Source organism: Chaetura pelagica, unplaced genomic scaffold (genome assembly GCF_000747805.2).
Source record: "Chaetura pelagica isolate M959 unplaced genomic scaffold, ChaPel_1.0 scaffold107, whole genome shotgun sequence".
NCBI lineage: Eukaryota > Metazoa > Chordata > Aves > Apodiformes > Apodidae > Chaetura > Chaetura pelagica.
Window position 1 is genome coordinate 2,705,410 of NW_009953979.1, and position 18,315 is coordinate 2,723,724.

The 18,315-nt window shown below is 41.8% G+C and overlaps 1 protein-coding gene across 1 annotated transcript in view; it reads left to right on the forward strand.

Annotated features, from left to right (window-relative positions):
* Window positions 1–16,304, forward strand: part of MSRA (methionine sulfoxide reductase A) — a 177,541-nt gene extending 161,237 nt beyond the window's left edge. The window contains exon 5 of the mRNA XM_010002231.1: window positions 16,140–16,304. Coding sequence (XP_010000533.1) covers window positions 16,140–16,304 — 165 coding nt within the window. The remainder of the gene's footprint in view (window positions 1–16,139) is intronic.
* Window positions 16,305–18,315: the final 2,011 nt, after the last annotated feature.

An 18,315-nucleotide genomic window follows, 5' to 3' on the forward strand; every position in this document is an offset into this window, starting at 1 on the left:
TGGAGCTGTTGGAGTGAGTCTAGAGGAGTCCAGGAAGATGATCCGAGGGCTGGAGCAGCTCTGCTATAGACACAGGCTGAGAGAGTTGAGGCTGTTCAGCCTGGAGAAGACAAGGCTTCAGGGAGGCCTGAGAACACCTTGCAGGACCTCAAGGGGCTACAGGAAAGCTGGGGAGGGACTTTTGACAAGGGCAGGGAGTGAGACGACAAGAGGTAATGGTTTTAAACTGGAAGAGGGGAGATTTTGGTGAGATATTAGGAAGAAATTCTTTGCTGTGAGGGTGGTAAGATACTGGAACAGGTTGCCCAGAGAAGCTGTGGCTGCCATATCCCTGGAAGTGTTCCAGGCCAGGTTGGATGGTGCTCAGAACAATGTGACCTAGTGGGAGATGTCCTTGCCCAGGTCAGGGGGGTTGGAACTAGATGATCTTTAAGGTCCCTTCCAACCCAAATCATTCGATCATTCTTTGTGCTCAGAAGCAGTTTGATCACAGGTACACAGGCAAAGTTCATTCATGGATGCTGTGTAAAAGCTGAAACTGTAGGATTTGTTTGGTTGCTTTATGAAGGATTTTTACTTTCACCTCTCCCCGTGTGCCATCCTACCCTCAGCATTTTTGGCAGCTGCCAGAGAGCATTAAATAAATAAAATAACTGTACTGGCTTTGCAGCTGATATTCTGGCCAACTGCATTTTTTTCCCCTCTTCTGGTAAAATAGTTTTGCTGCAGGCACATGTAACTATTTTTCAAAACTGTAGAAGGAAAGTAATGGTGCTAAATAAATGCATGCAGAGCTTGGGCTGCTGAAATGAACTTGCTTTGCAAAGGGCACAGGTTGTATTTCTCCTTTTCTAGTTACCATTCAAAGTATGACTTCTTTGTCATGCATTTGCAGATTTCAGGAGGATCATTGTCCTTTCAGTCTGTGGGCTAGTAAGCAGAAACCATGTGCTTTCGAGGGCGCTCACACAAGAAGTGGATATTAATTCTTGAAGAATAACTAAAATCTTTTCAGGTTGTCTTTGGTGGAAAAGCTTGCTTTGAAAACAAAGTCTGATTTCCACAGTCCATATCAAAACCTTCACCAAAGAGTGTATAGATGGGAAAGGATTAGAGAATTGGGATTAATTGCATGTTGTTTTGTCATGTGCAACTATGCTAGTAACTCACCAGCTGTTTACTCTTCCTAGATAGCTTTTGTGGAGGTGATTTTCAGAGGAACATATGTTTAGATATGGCCCTAGTAGGATGATGCAGTAAGTGACACTGGATTTAGTAGATGACCAACCTCTGTTTGAGCCCAGCAGTGCCCATTTCCCTTCTGTGTTTATCAGTTTTGGGATGTGGGTTGACTCCTTGGAGTTTTAATTCTATTGCCTAATGTACATGGGTCTCAGTGACATTGATGGTGTCCTGGAGAGGCATTTTTTGGCCCTCAGATGCTATTCCAGAAGAATGGGGGTTTCCATCTGTCTTTTATCAGACCTGCCAATCTCCTGAGCATGTCTCAGGTACTCTGAGCTGCCTTGCATGCAGAATTCACTGCAGTACAGCTCATGTGTGGCTCACAGCACTTCCCTGCCTTCTGCTCTCAGATCAGTTGGTTTCAGCATCAAATATGCAAAAACAAACTAATCTTTATGGAAATTCTAAGGACTGAACCTGCTTATTCCAAAGATGTTTTCATCCTCTGGCTCCAGTGTAGATCTCACATCCAGCAAGTTTAAACCATAAGAATTTAATTTTATTTTTTTTTTTACCTTATCAAAAGCTACCCCTTATTTATGCTGTAGGAGCAGGTTAGAATATTTTTAATTAAAATAAATTTTGATCAATGATTTGCAAAATATGGGGGATCTTTGCATTGAAAGGTATGTACAGATGCCAGTAACTAACCTGAACCACATTTTATGCTAGGCAGCTGCTCAATGTGAAATTTCATTCTGAATATCTCACTGAATCAATGGCTTATGTATTTGTAGATTCTATCCTTACCAATGGCATCATAATGCATCCTCCTGCAAAATAATCCATTAACTTATGGAACTATCATGACAGTATGGTTTATTCATGTTTGCACAAAAAATAAATGGCTTGATATTATCCCAGTACTTGAGGGCAAAACTTTTTTTTTCGGAAAAGATAACAAATAGCTAAATCAGGTTTCCAAAAGCACATGTATTACTATTGTTAGTTAGAAGCTTAACCAACCTGAAAGCAAATGCTAAATGATCCAGATCTTAGTCTCATTAAACTTGTGTGTTTCCTGCCATTTAAAAGCCTATCAAAAACCTAAACATCTGGGTAAATGAGATTTTCTGGAAGGCAAGCTTTAAAGTTTACCTCCTTCTCTTTTTAAACAAGAAGGCAATGCCTCTATTTACATGCCATTTCTGGAACTCAAACAGAGCGAGTACATCACTGCTGCAGTGTTTCATGGAACATCCTTTGTTTATTCACACTGTGCCACTTTTAAACTTCAGATGTAAACAACAAAGGCTTCTTTGTATTTCACACTATCTCATACTCACTACCTTCTGAAGTCCAAAGCCAAAACACTGTGGAATTTTACCATCCTCACACTTTCTTCTGCTTGACAGATGCATTATTTCAGCCTTTTCTATTTATAGTAGCTGGAAAACTACTTATCTTCTGATTAAAACTTTCTCTGTTCATTTTTTTTTCTTTACTTTTTAGGCCTTGGCACAGGCTAAGATTGTATTCTCTGGTCACCATTACAAATAGAATTATAGTAGTAATGATGCATACATTCAATAACAGAAAAAAAATGTCATCCTGAAGGATCCAAATTGCTTTAAAGTGGTCGACCTGCTTGTGATCTGTTACACAGATGAAAAATCCAGAGAAGTATTCCACAAACTCAGATGGTCAGATATAAAGGTCAGAAAGACCCAAGCTGGAAGTTCAGCAGCTGTCCGACAACACGTTTTAGTGCAGAAGAACACGGTTTCCATTTCAAACCAGAGTGGGAATTTTAGATGGAAATTTCACAAAGCTGTAGCTGCGCTGGTCCTTGAGATCTGCTCCTGAGAAGTTGTACCTGCCTTTTGCACTATGGGGAAGGACCTCAGTTAAATGCTTCATTTGACATGCAGTGGGTCAGACAGTGAATAGTGCATCAATCTTGTACTGGATCCATCTCCTCTTTGGTTGTGAGGGCTCTTTACTCCTCTCATTCTGTGCTCATCTCCATAGGAAAGACAAGGACAGGCTACCCAGGCAGTTTTAGACACTTTACTGTGCTGTGCTGTGTACAGTCCTGTCCTACATGTGTAGTATAAATGAAATCTTACTTTTCAAGAAATCAGGATAACATAGTGTTGTGGTTTTTTTCCTTTCCTACTAGGGACAGGTAGCATCCTTTATCATCCCATCCCCTTCAGCTGTGTTTGAGCACGAGATATCTCATGAGCCCATCCATCAAATCCTGTGTTCTGTTTGGGGCCCCACACTACAAGAAGGACATTGAGGGGCTGGAGTATGTTCAGAGAAAGGCAACAGGGGGAAGGGTCTGGAGCACACCGCGGATGAGGAGCAATTGAGGGAACTGGGGGTGTTCAGCCTGGAGAAGAGGAGGCTGAGGGGAGACCTTCTCACTCTCTGCAACTGCCTGAAAGGAGGTTAGTGCTGCCTGACGAGAGTGAATGGCCTCAGGTTCTGCCAGGGAAGGTTTAAGCTGGGTACTGGGAACAATTTCTTCCCTGAAGGTGTTGTCAGGCCCTGGCCCAGGCTGCCCAGGGCAGTGGTGGAGTCTCCATCCCTGGAGGGATTTCAAAGCCGTGCAGATGTGATGCTGAGGGACATGCTTTAGTGGTGGCCTTGGCAGTGCTGGGTCAACAATTGGACTTGATGATCTTAAAGGTCTTTTCTAGCCTAAATGATTCTGATTTCAGGCATAGCATAAGAAATAATTTTGCTGTAAATTACTAGGAGCATTAGGTCCACCTTAGATCCTCCTGGGAGCAGTCTTTCCTTATATAAGAAACCAGTAATATGGACTAAAACACTTCAATGGTGGCAACAGTTAGTTTTGTAGGTGAGTCTTAAGATAGGTATTCCAGGTGTTTTTCTCCTTGCTAGAATATCCTGTGGCTGTGTGAAAGTTTGGTTTAGTAAGAAGTATCACCAGATCCCTTTGCCCTCAGTATGGCCACAGTTTCCCTTGCAGTCTCCAATGACCTAGGAACCACAAGATATAACTTTCTTCGTGTTTGTGTTCGCTGTGGCAACTGGAGCTTGCAACTTTGGTCAGGCTCCTTATTGTGGCAAGTGGTGCACATATGGGCATTGTAAGAATCAGCGTGTGCCCGACAGAGCTGGAATAAAAAGGGATGAGTAACATTAGAGACATTTCAAATAATGAGAAACAGAAGCAGAAAGAGAGTCGGGGAGTGCTTGTTTTGCTGAAAGTCCCAGTGGACAGTCAGAGGTAAGCTGGGTGATAGTCTTGCTGGTGTAGAAGGTAGGGTCAGGGCTTTCACCACAAACACCTCTGTCTTCTAAAAATAGTGGAGAGCACAATGCAAATCATCTCCCAGCTTTTTTGGGATGAGATGGTTTACCATAATACATTAATGGTCATGAGAGGATGAAAAGAAAACAGAGCTTGTTATTAGAGGCAAAATAAGTGTCAGAGATGACAGGTTGCCCAGCAATTTCCATTATAAGGATCTTCTTTCAGGTACTTCAGTATACCATTTTTTATTATTTCAGAATAAATTATTTATGCTTATTCTCTGCCCAAAAGTTTTTCCCTCCAATCACAACAGAAGTAATTTCTGGACTTTTCAGAATGATTTTAGGAAAATATAAATTGCTTATTCCTCTTAAAAATTCATATGTTTTTCTGAGAAACTGTCATGCTTATATATTGTGGAAGAAATACTTGATATTAATCCAGTGATAAAAATAAATTATGGCAGTGTAACAGTAGAGCTGAACTCAGCCCTCAATGTTAAATATGTGAAATGACATTTTTACTTCATATTGCAACTCCTTTGAATGAAAAATAACTGGAGTGACTTCCATTTATTACAAAAGATACATCTATAAGGGAGTACCTTGCATGGCACAGGCTAGTCTGCACTTTGCAGCAAAGCATGGTTCAGAGATAACAGAGCTAATGGAACTGGTAAAGTCTCATCAACAGCATTTATAGATCGGTTTTTTTCTTCTGCTCTCAGGCTTTTGGACTCGAGTTAGCTTCTCAGAGTCGTTCAGGAGCATGTGGAGATACCAGTTCTGGTCTGCAACAGACCTTGGAACAACATTGGAAGATGGTGTACTAAGTTTCACTGCTCCATATGTGGGTAGTTATTGGTGGCCCCATCTCAGTTTGGATGTGGCCATTTTTCATTTCAGGAATATAAGAGTAATGGATGAGTGATTGGTGAAGAAGAGTCTGCTGTCTCAAACCACGGAATAGATTTTAGCTTTAGATCACTGAAAGTCAGAACAAGGCGTATCTTTTCTTAGCCATCATAAATTATCCATGCAGGATGTACAGTAAAAGGCTGTTTGGCTGCGTTAAAATTGGCCAGACAAACATAATTTCAATCTCTCTCAATGGCTCCTTTAACACCTAATTAGTTCCCAGATGCTAGTTGAGCAAGATGTCTTTTATCTTTGCTAATGCTATCTTCCTATACCTCCTAAATGCCCCCTGGTGCCATTCTTCACTTTCATCTTTCTTCCCTCAAGAGAAGGCAGGATGGGTGTTCAGGAAGCTCTGTTCTGAAGGTCAAGCTTGTAAAGACTGTGGGTCAAGTTGATCCTGTTATATCAGTCAGTATCTGGAGCAAAAGCTTTGAATCCAGAATTAGACTGATATGATGGAGAACAGGATATGAGTTTCTTTCTGTGCATGTTTCCAACAGGAAAAAAAAAAAAAATGCAGATTTGATTCCAGGGTCAGTTCCATTCAGTACCATTTAGGACAAATTCAGTGTTTGCCTTCTCCCATTGCTAGAAAGTGCAAATAAGTCTGTCTGTCTAAATCCGCCATTTCATCTGGCACAGCTGATTGTTGTGGGCAATGAGGAAGTACCTTTAGATGTGAAATAGTAGGAAATACCAGATTAACTGCACTTGTGATCCTTCCTAGACCCTCTGAGTGTAACCACTCGGGGCCTCAGACATGTTAACAGCCAGGCTGTCAGCCAACTGTGATTTACCTTGGCAGGTCTGTTTTGTATTGCAGCCCAGTATCTCTTTCCCCTCTGGCAAGAATGAGGGACCAAACATCCTCCTTCGAGCTAACTATTTAAGAGAAATGCATTTCAGAGAAAACAGGTCTTCAAACCAACAGAACAGACTATATATATACATGCAGCTTTCCCCTAAGGCTCATGAAGCTGTGTCACTAGCTGGGTTCAGTTTACTCAATTCAGATGATGTGCTCTGGTGTGTGTGGAGGTTTTGCCAAAAGGCAAATCTCTGAAAAAGTCGGTTTTGCAGTTTTATGATCAAGATTCTTCAGCTTAGACTTTGCACCAGCAACTTTTAAGTTTCTATTGTATTTCCATCTTATCTGCATTTCCCCTGTGCTGCACTGGAAGAATACACTTGTATGAACAGTTCTAGCAGGCCCATATAACAGCATTTCTCCTCTTCAACCAGGTTATGTAGTCCCTCCAGGATGTTTATGTCTTCAGATTTATAATGTAGCCAGAGAGCAACTTGTAGATGCGGTGCTTAGGAATATTGTTTAGCGAGGACTCATCAGAGTTTGGTTATGGTTGGACTTGATGATCTTAAAACGATTCAGTGATTCTGTGTTTTCTAGCACCAGAGAAAGCTCTAAAATCCACGAGTTTAACCATTTCTGTTCTTAGATGAACACTATGAAGGATGAAGAATTTATACCAACATAATTAGGTTATTCCTGGTTTCAGTCTTCCCTGATGTGTGAGAGGTAGGCTGCCAAGTGAGTTCTGAGCCTAGACAGCTTCCCTGTGAGGATATTAATAATACTTAGAAATCATACAGCACTCCAAAACACTGTGCAAGCATTAGGTAATTGTGTAGCACTCCAAAGCCCCGTGCAAAACATTAGCTAATCAATTAGTGCAGCATCTATCAAATATATCAATATATGGACATGGACCTCTTGGAGAAAGTCCAAAGGAGGCCACAGAGATAATCAGAGGGCTGGAGCACCTCTGCTATGGAGGCAGGCTGACAGAGTTGGGGTTGTTCAGCCTGGAGAAGAGGAGGCTCTGGGGAGACCTTAGAGCACCTTCCAGGACCTGAAGGGGCTACAAGAAAGCTGGGGAGGGACTTTTGACAAAGGGCATGGAGTGATGGGACAAGCAGGAATCATTTCAAGCTGATAGAGGGGAGATATAGATGAGATATTAGGAAGAAATTCTTAGCTGTAAGGATGCTGAGACACTGGTCCAGGTTTGCTGAAGAAGCTGTGGCTGCCCCCTCCCTGGGAGTGTTCAAGGCCAGGTTGGATGGGGCTTGGAGCAACCTGGTCAGGTGGGAGGTGCCCCTGCCCATGGCAGGGGTTTTGGAACTAGATGATCTTTAAGGTCCCTCCCACCCAAACCTGTCTGTGATTCTAAGATGATTCTATTATATAACTGAATCCACTATGCAGAGAAGTAACTGGAAACACAAGAATATGGTCCTGGTCCATGCCCATTGCCCAGTGTGGTAGCTGGGGTTAGATTTAGAATCATAGAATCATCAAGGTTGGGAAAGACCTTCAAGATGATCAAGTCCAACCATCCACCCTACATCCCCTAACCACTAAACCATCTCCCAAAACACTACGTCTGCCTATTCTTTTAACACCTCCAGGGACGGTGCCTCCACCACCTCCTTGGGCAGCCTGTTCCAACATCTCACCAGTCTTTCTGGTAATAAATTTTTCCTAACATCCAATATGAACCTCCCTTGGTGCCACTTGACCCCACTTCCTTTTGTCCTATCTCTGGTCCTAAGGGAGAAGAGGCCAACACCCCCCTCACTACAGCCTCCTCTCAGGTAGTTGTAGAGAGCAGTGAGGTCTCCCCTCAGCCTTCACTTCTCCAGGCTGAACAGCCCCAGCTCCCTCAGCCTCTCCTCATAAGACATGTTCTCCAGACCCTTAATCACCTTATTTGCCTTTCTCTGCACCCTCTCCAGCACCTTCATGTCCTTCCTATACTGTGCTGCCCAAAACTGCACACAGTACTCGAGGTGCAGCTTCACCAAGGCTGAGCATAGGGGGCAGGATCACCTCCCTGGTCCTGCTGGTCACACTATTCCTGATGCAGTCCAGGATGATGTCAGCCTTCTTGGCCACCTGGGCACAGTACTTGCCAGCCACTGGTCCCACATTTTCCTTGGCAGGATCTTTCCTCCTGTCTGACTCACTGTGGATAAACACAAGTCCCTAAGAGAGGTCACCTACATGGATGCAAATGTGGATTTTACCAACTAGGCATGAATTCAGCTCATTCCCCAGGGCTTTGAAGAGGTCACTGGCATAAATCAGTTTGGAAAAGCCAACATCACTAAGTGATGTGGAAAAGACTGGGCCCAGCCCAGAAAACTGAATTTTAATAGTCACTAGAATTACAGTTGAGTGTTTACCAGTGAGGTGCTCCAGCCAACTGAAGGCAGCACAAAGGAAAACGTTTAAAATAATGTATAATTGAAATGTTGTGCTGCACAGCAGGCTATCTTGCAAAAAAGTAGAGGTTTATCTGCATGAGAATTGGAAAATAAAGGAGAAAGTAAAGCATTATTTCTTAATTGCACGTTATTGAGGCCTCATGCTACTCATTACATTGGTTCCTCTGGACCAAAGGAGAGGATGGCTGGTCCTCAATACAAACGAGTGTGTATTGCTGAGTTTCTGTCCCCAAGCCTGCCAGCAACTAATCTGCAAACCTGGCAAAGTTGGTTAATTTTTTTTCCAGTTTAAAATATCACAGTAATCATGTGTCTCAGAGGTATGTGTTCTTCCATCCTACAGAAGATCAAGTCTGTGCAACTAACTCCTGCTGGCCTTCTCCTGAAATAGTTGCAGCTCCTTTAACTCTTAATGCATTTGGAAACAGAGCTGAATTTCACTATTGCTGCTGATGGTCTGAAATGTTGAGTAGCCAATATAATAAAAGGGTAGCTCTGGGGATTTTAAAGAGGCACTCCCCACTGGAGCACTCAGCATTGTGAGATCACCTGCCTTACAGTTTTACATCAGAGATGAAATATGCCACAGAAGTACAAGCTGTTACAGGTGTCAAGATACAAGAAGATCCTGGGTTTTCAACATCATTGATTTTAGAGGGACCATTGGAATCACAGTAGCTTGATGTAACTTGCTGAGACACCAGACAAACTGGATATTGCAGCAGCCTTTGCGCTTGCTTTCAAAATGAGTATTGAATCAAACACAAGATGATGCTGTTTTTATTAAAAGCCACAAAATGCTGGAAACAAATTAATACTCTGCTGGTTTACTAATGCATCTGCTCAGAAAATTAAATGGTTTCCTTTAACAAAAACAATTTTAAAGCTTTTTTTGCCTTTTTTTTTTTTTCAAAGTAATAAGTAAATTGAATCCCATCTTTAAACCATGCATTTTCAGCTCAACATACCAACATCTCAGTGCTTTCCAGTCTGTTCCTTCAGGTATTTAGAGGTACAAGAGAATTGGGCTTTTCTGGCACAGTTAATTCCAAGTTCTTAAGGCACTTTACAAGTATTAGCTTCTTTCACCTGAATATAAACAAGGAGCCAAACACCTTGAATATGTTGTGGTCATGCTGGAATGTCGAATGATTAAATATTTTTACATTTTGGCTCAGTATAATCAGATGGCTACAAAAAGCTGAAGCAGCAATTACTCTCAGTTTAGAGGGCAGCAGCAAATCAAAGTGCAAAAGTATAGTGAACTAATACAGCTGCTTGGGAGTAAGTGAAGAACAACCTGCTGTGGTTACTCCAGTTTGGTTTATTCCTTGGTGGTCTTCTGTATAATCTCTGCTGTTGAGGACAGCATTTCATATCACCTGGTATAACTGAACTATTTGTAGTGAATTGAACTGAATAATTTGCAGATGTGGTGCTGAGGGATGTGATTCAGTGGTGGATTTGGTAGTGGTAGGTTAATGGTTTGACTTGATGATCTTAAAGGTCTTTTCCATCAAAAAAAATTAATTGCTGCCAGTGGAAAGAAGCCCTTTCACTAACCTGCAGACTCAGTTATGTCCCAGTGACCCAGTCCTTGGCCTTCAAGTTAAAAAGTGGCAACATCAATAAGATGATACTCTAAATCAGTAAGTTAAAATCTTTCTAACTACACCTGTGTGCCATGGGATCCTCTCACTACAGTGGAGATGGAGCTAGTAGCACTGGGTTAAGTGGCAGACAGTTGGTTAACCAACCAGTATGATTTAAGTGGAAAAAAAAGAGTAGGGTTTGATTTGCTGCAACCCATTATGGTTCCAAGCTTATGCACCCAAGATGGTATCTTTAACTGACAGGGGTGTGTGTGCCAGTTGCTGGCCCTTTGCATGTAGTGTTCATGTGTATAGCAATGTCTGTTTGATGGCCCAATATCCACGGTACAAGTGGGCTTCTCTACACCTCCAGTCTTGGTGCCACCAAGAAGAAAATGGCTTCCTGCCAGTATGTGCTGATCAAGTCCAAATGTAGACATAAATCTGCATCCACAGTAATTGTTCCAGTTGACTAATTCAAAGAATCACATAATTATAGACTGGTTTGGGTTGGAAGGGACCTTAAAGATCATGTAGATCCGACCCCCCTGCATTGGCAGAGGCACTTCCCACTAAACCAGATTGCTCAGAGCCCCATCCAACCTGCCTTTGAATACTTCCAGGAATGGGGCTTCAACGACTTCCCTAGGCAACATGTTTTAGTGTCTCACCACACACATAGTGAAGAACTTCCTCCTAATCACAATCACAGAATCACAGAATGGTTTGCTTAGGGTAGCTGAGCAAGCATTTTAGGAATCAGTTCTGGAGAAAAAAAAAACAAACCTTCAAAGCTTGATCTGTCTGTGCAGGACTTGACATGAGCAACACTGTAGCAGAAAGCTACGTAATTCCATATGCCTGTGTGCCCAGCTGAAGAATTTAGAGTGTCCCCCATGATTATGATTTTGAGGAGCTGTCTCAAGTTCAAGCTACAGCAAAAGAGATTCAGAGCAAATCATTGAAATGAGCAGTGACAGGTCAGTGCAACCAGGTAGTGGTTTGCTTCAGGTATGAAAAGAGCTTAAATTGGAAGTTTCTTGCACACTAACATCCTGGGAAAGCTGGGATTTAAATTGGCCCTGCTACTGAAGGAATGAAAAGTGGGTACTTAAGGTATCTCCAAGATGATCCAGCAGAAGTATTAACAAGTTAGATCTGACATTTTATGCTGCAGATTGCTTGATTTATCAGAAGTTAGCAGACAAACACATAGAATACAGTGTTTTGGAGAAGAGTTGATGTGACTTTAGCAGAGGAAACTTGTGTCTTGCACACATAATACAGTTTTTTGAAGAGAGCAGGTGCATAAAAGGGAGCCAGGCACTGTGGAATAAGAGGAAAGCTTTTCTTCTGAATGAATAACTGGTTATAGATAGGAAATACAAGATACAAATAACTGGGCAGTTTTTGCAATGCAGGGAGATTACCAATTACCTTGTGCACCTGTCCATTTCAATATATTCATAAAAGAGCTGAAAAAGGGAGACAGATGATAGTGAAGTGCCAAAATGTGTTGATGCCATAGAGTTATTCCAGGTAAGGAAAAGTAGACATGACTACAAAAAGTTGCAGAAGAATCTGACAATATCAACTGTCTGGGCAATAAAATAGCTGCTGAAATTCCATGTTGATAATAGTTGAGTTCAGACACAATTATAGGGTTTAAATTAATCCACAGAAGAGGACCTGGCATCACTGTAGATGGTTCTTTGAAAACGTCTGTTTAGTGCTCAGCAGAGGTCAGAAATGCAAGGGGAATTCTAAGAATTGCTGGGAAAGGGATGGGGAGTAAAAGAGAAAAGGCAAGTGATGATCTTGAATAGAGTGTAATTCCAGTCACCCCATCTCAGTGCAGTGCTAAAGTAGAACTAGAAAAGATGCAGAGAAGGGTGAGAAGGCTGACCTGAGTGATGAAGTGGGGAGTCTAAGCCTATAAAACTTGCTGAAGAAATGAATGAGCAGGATTAAGGCAGAGAAGTAAAATGAAGATGGCTATGAAGGGAGTGAATTAGGAATTATTTTTTGCAGCAGACAGTGTAATGACATGGCCAGGCAATAAGTTTAAAGCAAACAACAGGAAAAAAAAAATAAAATCACAGGCTATAGTAAATGGGGAAACTGAGCAGTGAGTCATTTACATGCTGGAGGTATGGGTTATTTGAAAAATAGGCAGTGCTGAGGTTCCTAGCACTGACTCTTAACATAGAATCCCAGACTGGTTTGAGTAGGAAGGGACCTTAAAGATCATCTCATTCCAACCCTCTACCCTCTGCCATGGGAAGGGACACATCCCACTAGACCAGGTTGCTCAAACCTCCATCCCACCTAGCCCTGAACATGTTCCTCCAGCACTTTTCCCAATGTACTGGGATGACCATGTCCTCTCTATCCTCTGCAGCTGGGTGAGATTTGCATACTGGTTTGGTTTGGCTTCTTGCTGGTAGAACCTGCCAGGTTTTTTGATCTGGATTATAATCAGTTAAAGGATCAATGTGATCTTCTGGTGTGATCTGTCCTGTAACAAAAGCCACATAAATGCCTTGCATTAATTAATTAATTCATTTTCTTTGAAATGCAATGGAATATTGGGGAGGAAAAAGTCCAAGTGTACCTTGAAACTTTCCTGTGTAGAGTAAAAGCTCCCAGAGGTTAATTGCACTCTCCCTAATTAGGTCCTTCCCATTTCTGCATGCAGAGGTTGCAGTAGGTGTTTTGTCTGCAGCATGGTAAAAGTCGGATGGCTCAGGAATTTTGATACAAGGAGGACTGAAAGTCTGCTAGAACAGGATTGTCATCAAATTATGACTGCCTGGGCAGCAAGAAATCAATCAAGAGTGGGCTGATTTACACCTGCCAGAGCCAGCACATCATGAACTTCATCATCTTTCCCAGTGATGTTTCTATCTTTGCATCGACACAGTCAGTGTGAGGAAAATATTTTCCTGTTTAAAATCAAAACATTCAAGGTAGTGTTTGGCAGAGTGTTGGAGCCTGGGGTTCCTGCTGCTTCCAACAACAGTGCTGATATCTTCTGCTAATGACCAAAGTGTAATATAATGAGTTGTCTTGGGCTTCTGCTTTATTCAGCGTGCAGTGTTTTAATAGACCGTTAGTAATTCTGAAAGGAATAAATGATGTTTATGCCCTCTTGTGGTATGTTATTGAACAGAATGGATTTTCTAGCTGACAAAATTAGGCCAGTGATGGAAAAGTCCCAGGTAGAAATGTGTAACGAATACTGTTTTGCACAGTAGAAATTTATCTATCCCTCCAGCAGCATCCTCATGACTCAGTTAAGGGGGGTGAAGCCAATTTTACATGCATTTACAGCAGCAAGTAAATGACTAATGCCCATGATGACAGAGTTTGTGCCATCATTCTGGAGTGAAGATAATTTTAAAAGTGCTTTTCTTTGCTGGGAAGATTAGAAACTAAGTGAAATACTGCTTTCTAAAAGCAATTGTGTTGACAACTCTTTGTGGTAGTTGGTGCCAATGTGTTGTGATACATTGATTCACATTTTTTATCTTCTTCACTCACACATCTGACAGGTAAATAATCTGATTCCCGTGGGACAAAGCCTGTCCCAAAGATGAAAAAATCTGTTTGGTTATTTTGCGTGGGGAAATAAAGTCAGATTTCTGTGAAACTGGGCCCATTATCCTGTTGTGTTCAAATACAATTAATTAACTAATCGATAGCTTTCTAACCTGCTCCGAAAATTTACATGTATTGTAAATACAGACAGGTCAGGCATGGATTTTGTATCAATCTTCTTACTTCATTCCTGACTGAAAACTGAGTACAGCAAAATGAAACTCAATATAGCAAAATGTTTCCTTCAGAGGGTGACATTAATTCTCTACACAGTCCAGCAACTGATGCCAGACTGTGGTCAGGCAGCGCTGAGGCAGGATCTAGGAAACCCTATTGTAGGAAGTTCAAAGACTTTTTGGTCCCAAATAATCACCTATTATTTAAGTGTTAGCTAATGCTGTGAGTAGCCATTATTTCCATTACATTTGATCTTTTTCTCTGCTCAGCTGGCAAATACGTAGAAGACCATTGTAAAGAGGAAGGAAATTACTTCCTTTCCACACCCATGAGTACAACCCTGATAGTGGGTTTAAATGAAAGTCGTTATCTTAACTGGGCTACACTTCAGGAGAAACAATCTAACGGGGTGGTAAATATTAGAATGGCCTCCTTGAGGAACATGGAGGATCTCCATCTCAAAAAATCTTTCATAAACAAGTGGTTCCTGGGAGTAAGATGGCTCTCATTTGTCATATCATGATGAAAGAAGGTGGACTTGATGACTTACAACAGGTCACAGAATCACAGAACATTAGGTGTTGGAAGGGACTTCTGGAGATCATTGAGTCCAAACCCCCTGCCAGAGCAGAACCACCACAGAATCTAGGGCAGGTCACTCAGAAATGCATCCAGATGGATCTTGAAAGTCTACAGAGAAGACGACTCCACAACCATTCTGGGAAGCCTGTTCCAGTGCTCTGTAGCCCTCACAGTAAAGAAGTTCTTCCTCATGTTGAAATAGAACTTCTGTGCTCTAGTTTGCATCCATTGTCCCTTGTCCTAAGACAGGGCATGACTGAAAAGAGATTGGCCCTTTCTTCTTGACAACCACCCTTCAGGTATTTATATACATTAATAAGGCCTCCTCTCAGTATTCTCTTCTCTAGACCAAATAGCCCCAGGTCTCTCAAAACAAATGTTCCAGTTCCTTGATCATCCTTCTAGCCCTCTGTTGAGCTCTGTTTTTGTGATTCTGTGTGATGATTTATTTTTATTATGTATATTTATTAGTATGATGAGAGAACACATCTTTATCTGGTAATTTAAGTGGTGACTCTTTGTTCTTACAGTTGATCTTACAGTCAGGTCTGGCTGATAGCAAAGCATGTCTAGGTACATCCAGTACTTTGCAAGTATACTTTGTAACAGTAGTTTGACACCAATTAAAGTGCTTATTGGGAATTAAAGTGCTTATTAGGTTATCATAGAGTTCATTGGCCACAAATTATGTCCTCACTGAGACTAAAATTCATCTCAAAATGTTACTTCTTGCTAATTTCCTTAGAAAAGGAAAATTCAGTAGGAAAAATGTCATGGTGAATAATTTTAAAAGGAAATTTTCTCTGTCAAAAACCTTTCAGGAGTTTCACATTCAGTTAGGGGATATCAGAAAGAAATTAAAGTCTAATTTAAAATCCCCACCCACATTCCTTCTTCTATTCCTGCAAAGTGATTATTGCTCCTGGTCCATGTATTGGCAAATCTTTCAGAAATGAGCAATAATTTGCCTTAAAAATACTTTTCTGGTCATGATGGAACTGTTCTTTTTGAAGAATAGTTTGCAACGACTCTGTGAAGAGAGCCAAAGTCTTCTGATTTCTCAATGCCATCAGTGGGGCTAAAATGTCACCCAGAAATGCTTCTTGGCATAAGGAAATTTGGACTGGACAGCACATTTCAAAGCTGAGGCACCTGCCAGGTGAAGCTCTGGGACACTGCAAGGCAGCTGGCCAGGCTTGATCTGAATGTGCCGTGATCCAGGCTATTTTCTGCTTTTGTTGATGGCACCACATCTGTGCCTGATGTGGTTAATAAAGAGGAGAAGGAATGTGTGACCCTAGCAAATTAAACAAATGAGCCATTAAAACAGGAGGCTGCACTACCTCTTCTCACCAATGCCTGCTTGATGTCCACAATGTATCCTGGCAAAATTACAAGAGAGCAGGGAGAGCTTTCAGGGATGTGCCGCAAATGTGGTCCAAGCTGAGATGTCTGTGGCTCCTGCTGAGAGAAAACCTAACGTCGTTCATCAACAGAGAAGCCAGCAAACCACTAATGGCTTTCCATCATGTTTCTTGACAGATATTGACCGAGGGCGGTTTTGGGACCATCACAACCGAAATCCGAGAGGCTCCAGAGTTTTATTATGCCGAGGATTACCATCAGCAGTACCTCAGTAAGAACCCCAGAGGATACTGTGGCCTCGGGGGAACGGGGCTTTCCTGCCCTATTGGGATCAAGAAATAACCTGTGCTTACTCCACCACCCTCACTTTGTTTTAGGAAGTTAGAAAAAGGCTTGACAGCCCTTATAGGTGTTCCGGTATGTCCACAGCATCAGTGTGTAAAGATCTGGGAACCCACTGCCGTGGCTTTCCTTAGTTTGAGCAGTTTCCCATTGATCTACATGAAGAACCAAAGTAGAGGCAGAAATTGCACCAGCGGGCAAATGCAGCTTCTTGCTCTGTGCAGCTTGCTGGGTTTCCTTGAAATCTTGTTATCTGGAGAGAAAAGAAACTTCTAAAAAGTTTGGCTTGAAATGCTGTTAAAAGGATGAATAAGGGGGTGGTTGCACCTGCTAACTGCTTTGCATAGCTAAGGCCTACAGACACGTAGTTTCTTGCATTAATTAATTTGCTTGTGTTATGAGAGCTTTGACTTCTGGAGACATAGTTGGACTCAGCTTAACTCTTGCAACCCTGCAATTTGATGTCTTTGAAAATGGTGAATTTATAAGATCAGTATTTCTTTCACAATTCTACTTTCACAGCAACATGTAATATATTTTTCTGAAACAATTTTAATAAGAAAAAGTAAAATTGCAATGTGATACTTCTTTTTGACAATTCCAAAAATTGTATAAATAAATTTTATTTCCTGCACTACAATAAATTACTAAAAAGAAAAGAAAAATCCTGTCTGCTAGTTGTTTGATGGCTCTAAGTATGTATCGGGGTAGATCTAAAAAAAGTATCAAATATTATAAAAGGCTGCAACCTGGTAATTAAACACCAAGGCTTTTAAATCTGTATTATCATGCATGACAGTACGGAGGAGTAGAATTCATACTGGCCACACTTTAGCATAATTATCCCTATGATTTATTATTTGCACTTCAGTAGCTTGTGGAGCCCCCACCAAAGGCAGAGCTCATGATGACAGGTGCTGTGCAAACCTAATGTTGGGCAGTCTCTGCCTCAGTGTGTGGACAGTCAAAATAGCAGGACAGTCGGAAAGAGGCTGAATAAATTTTTGTTGCATTGATGGGGTTCTAGAGCGGAGACTAAAAGCTACAGCCGAAGGACACAGGGAATGCAGAAGTTATCCTATATGGATATGGGATCTTAGGGCTATGGAGTGCTGTGGAGTATCCAAGAACAAACAACTTCAGTGGGGATAGATTTGTCCAACCCAGTACTTCCCAGAGCTGTGGGAGGTGTGGGCTTGAGCCTCTCTTGTGTTTTCTATTGTGGAGGCTGTCTTAATCACTAAATTTGATGAACATGTGTCATTGGTGTGTCTTCTTGCAGATGTGCTTTCTTCAGGGAAAGCTTGTAGGAGTCCATCTTGATGTGCCAGTCTGGGCAGGAAAACCCATAAAGCCATTTTTGAGAGGCAGATGGTGGGGACCCAGAGGCACAAATCCACAGCATTTCCTTTTTGATAGCTCTCTACTCATCTTCATATTTTGGTTTAGTGTTGTCTGCTCATCAGCTCAGGTTTTAGCCTCAGAAAGGCCCCAAACTGCTCTATGAACATCTGTAACAGCCCTGCAGACCAGGTCCTGTTCCAAGCTTGGCGTGACTGAAAATGTGCATCACACAGTCAGTCTTCAGGCCTGTAAATCCACTGCTGAAGTCCTGGCTGCTTGATCCAAAGACAGTCCATGTCAGAGAAATAAGCTCCCCATCTTCCTTGCTCCTCAGCAGATCCAAATTCATTCTAGTCTCAAAACCCAGAGGAAACCTGTCCTTTTAGCAGATTTATACCTGGGGCAAGCTTGAGAGGAGCCACTTCTGGCAGGATTGCCATGTTAGGCTCTTTGTGGAGGTGCCCCAATATGTCCCCACACCAGACTTGAGATTTCCAGTTGCTGTGGTAACTGATTACCTGTCCTTGATGCCTTGTGCCAATGAATTGTTCTAGTGCTCACTGTCAAAGGAACCAGCACTTCTCTCTAATTTTCTAGGCATGAGGTGACATAAAAGCAAAGAAGAGTGGAAAATGAAGTCTGACTTCCATCTTATGTGTTTTTAACC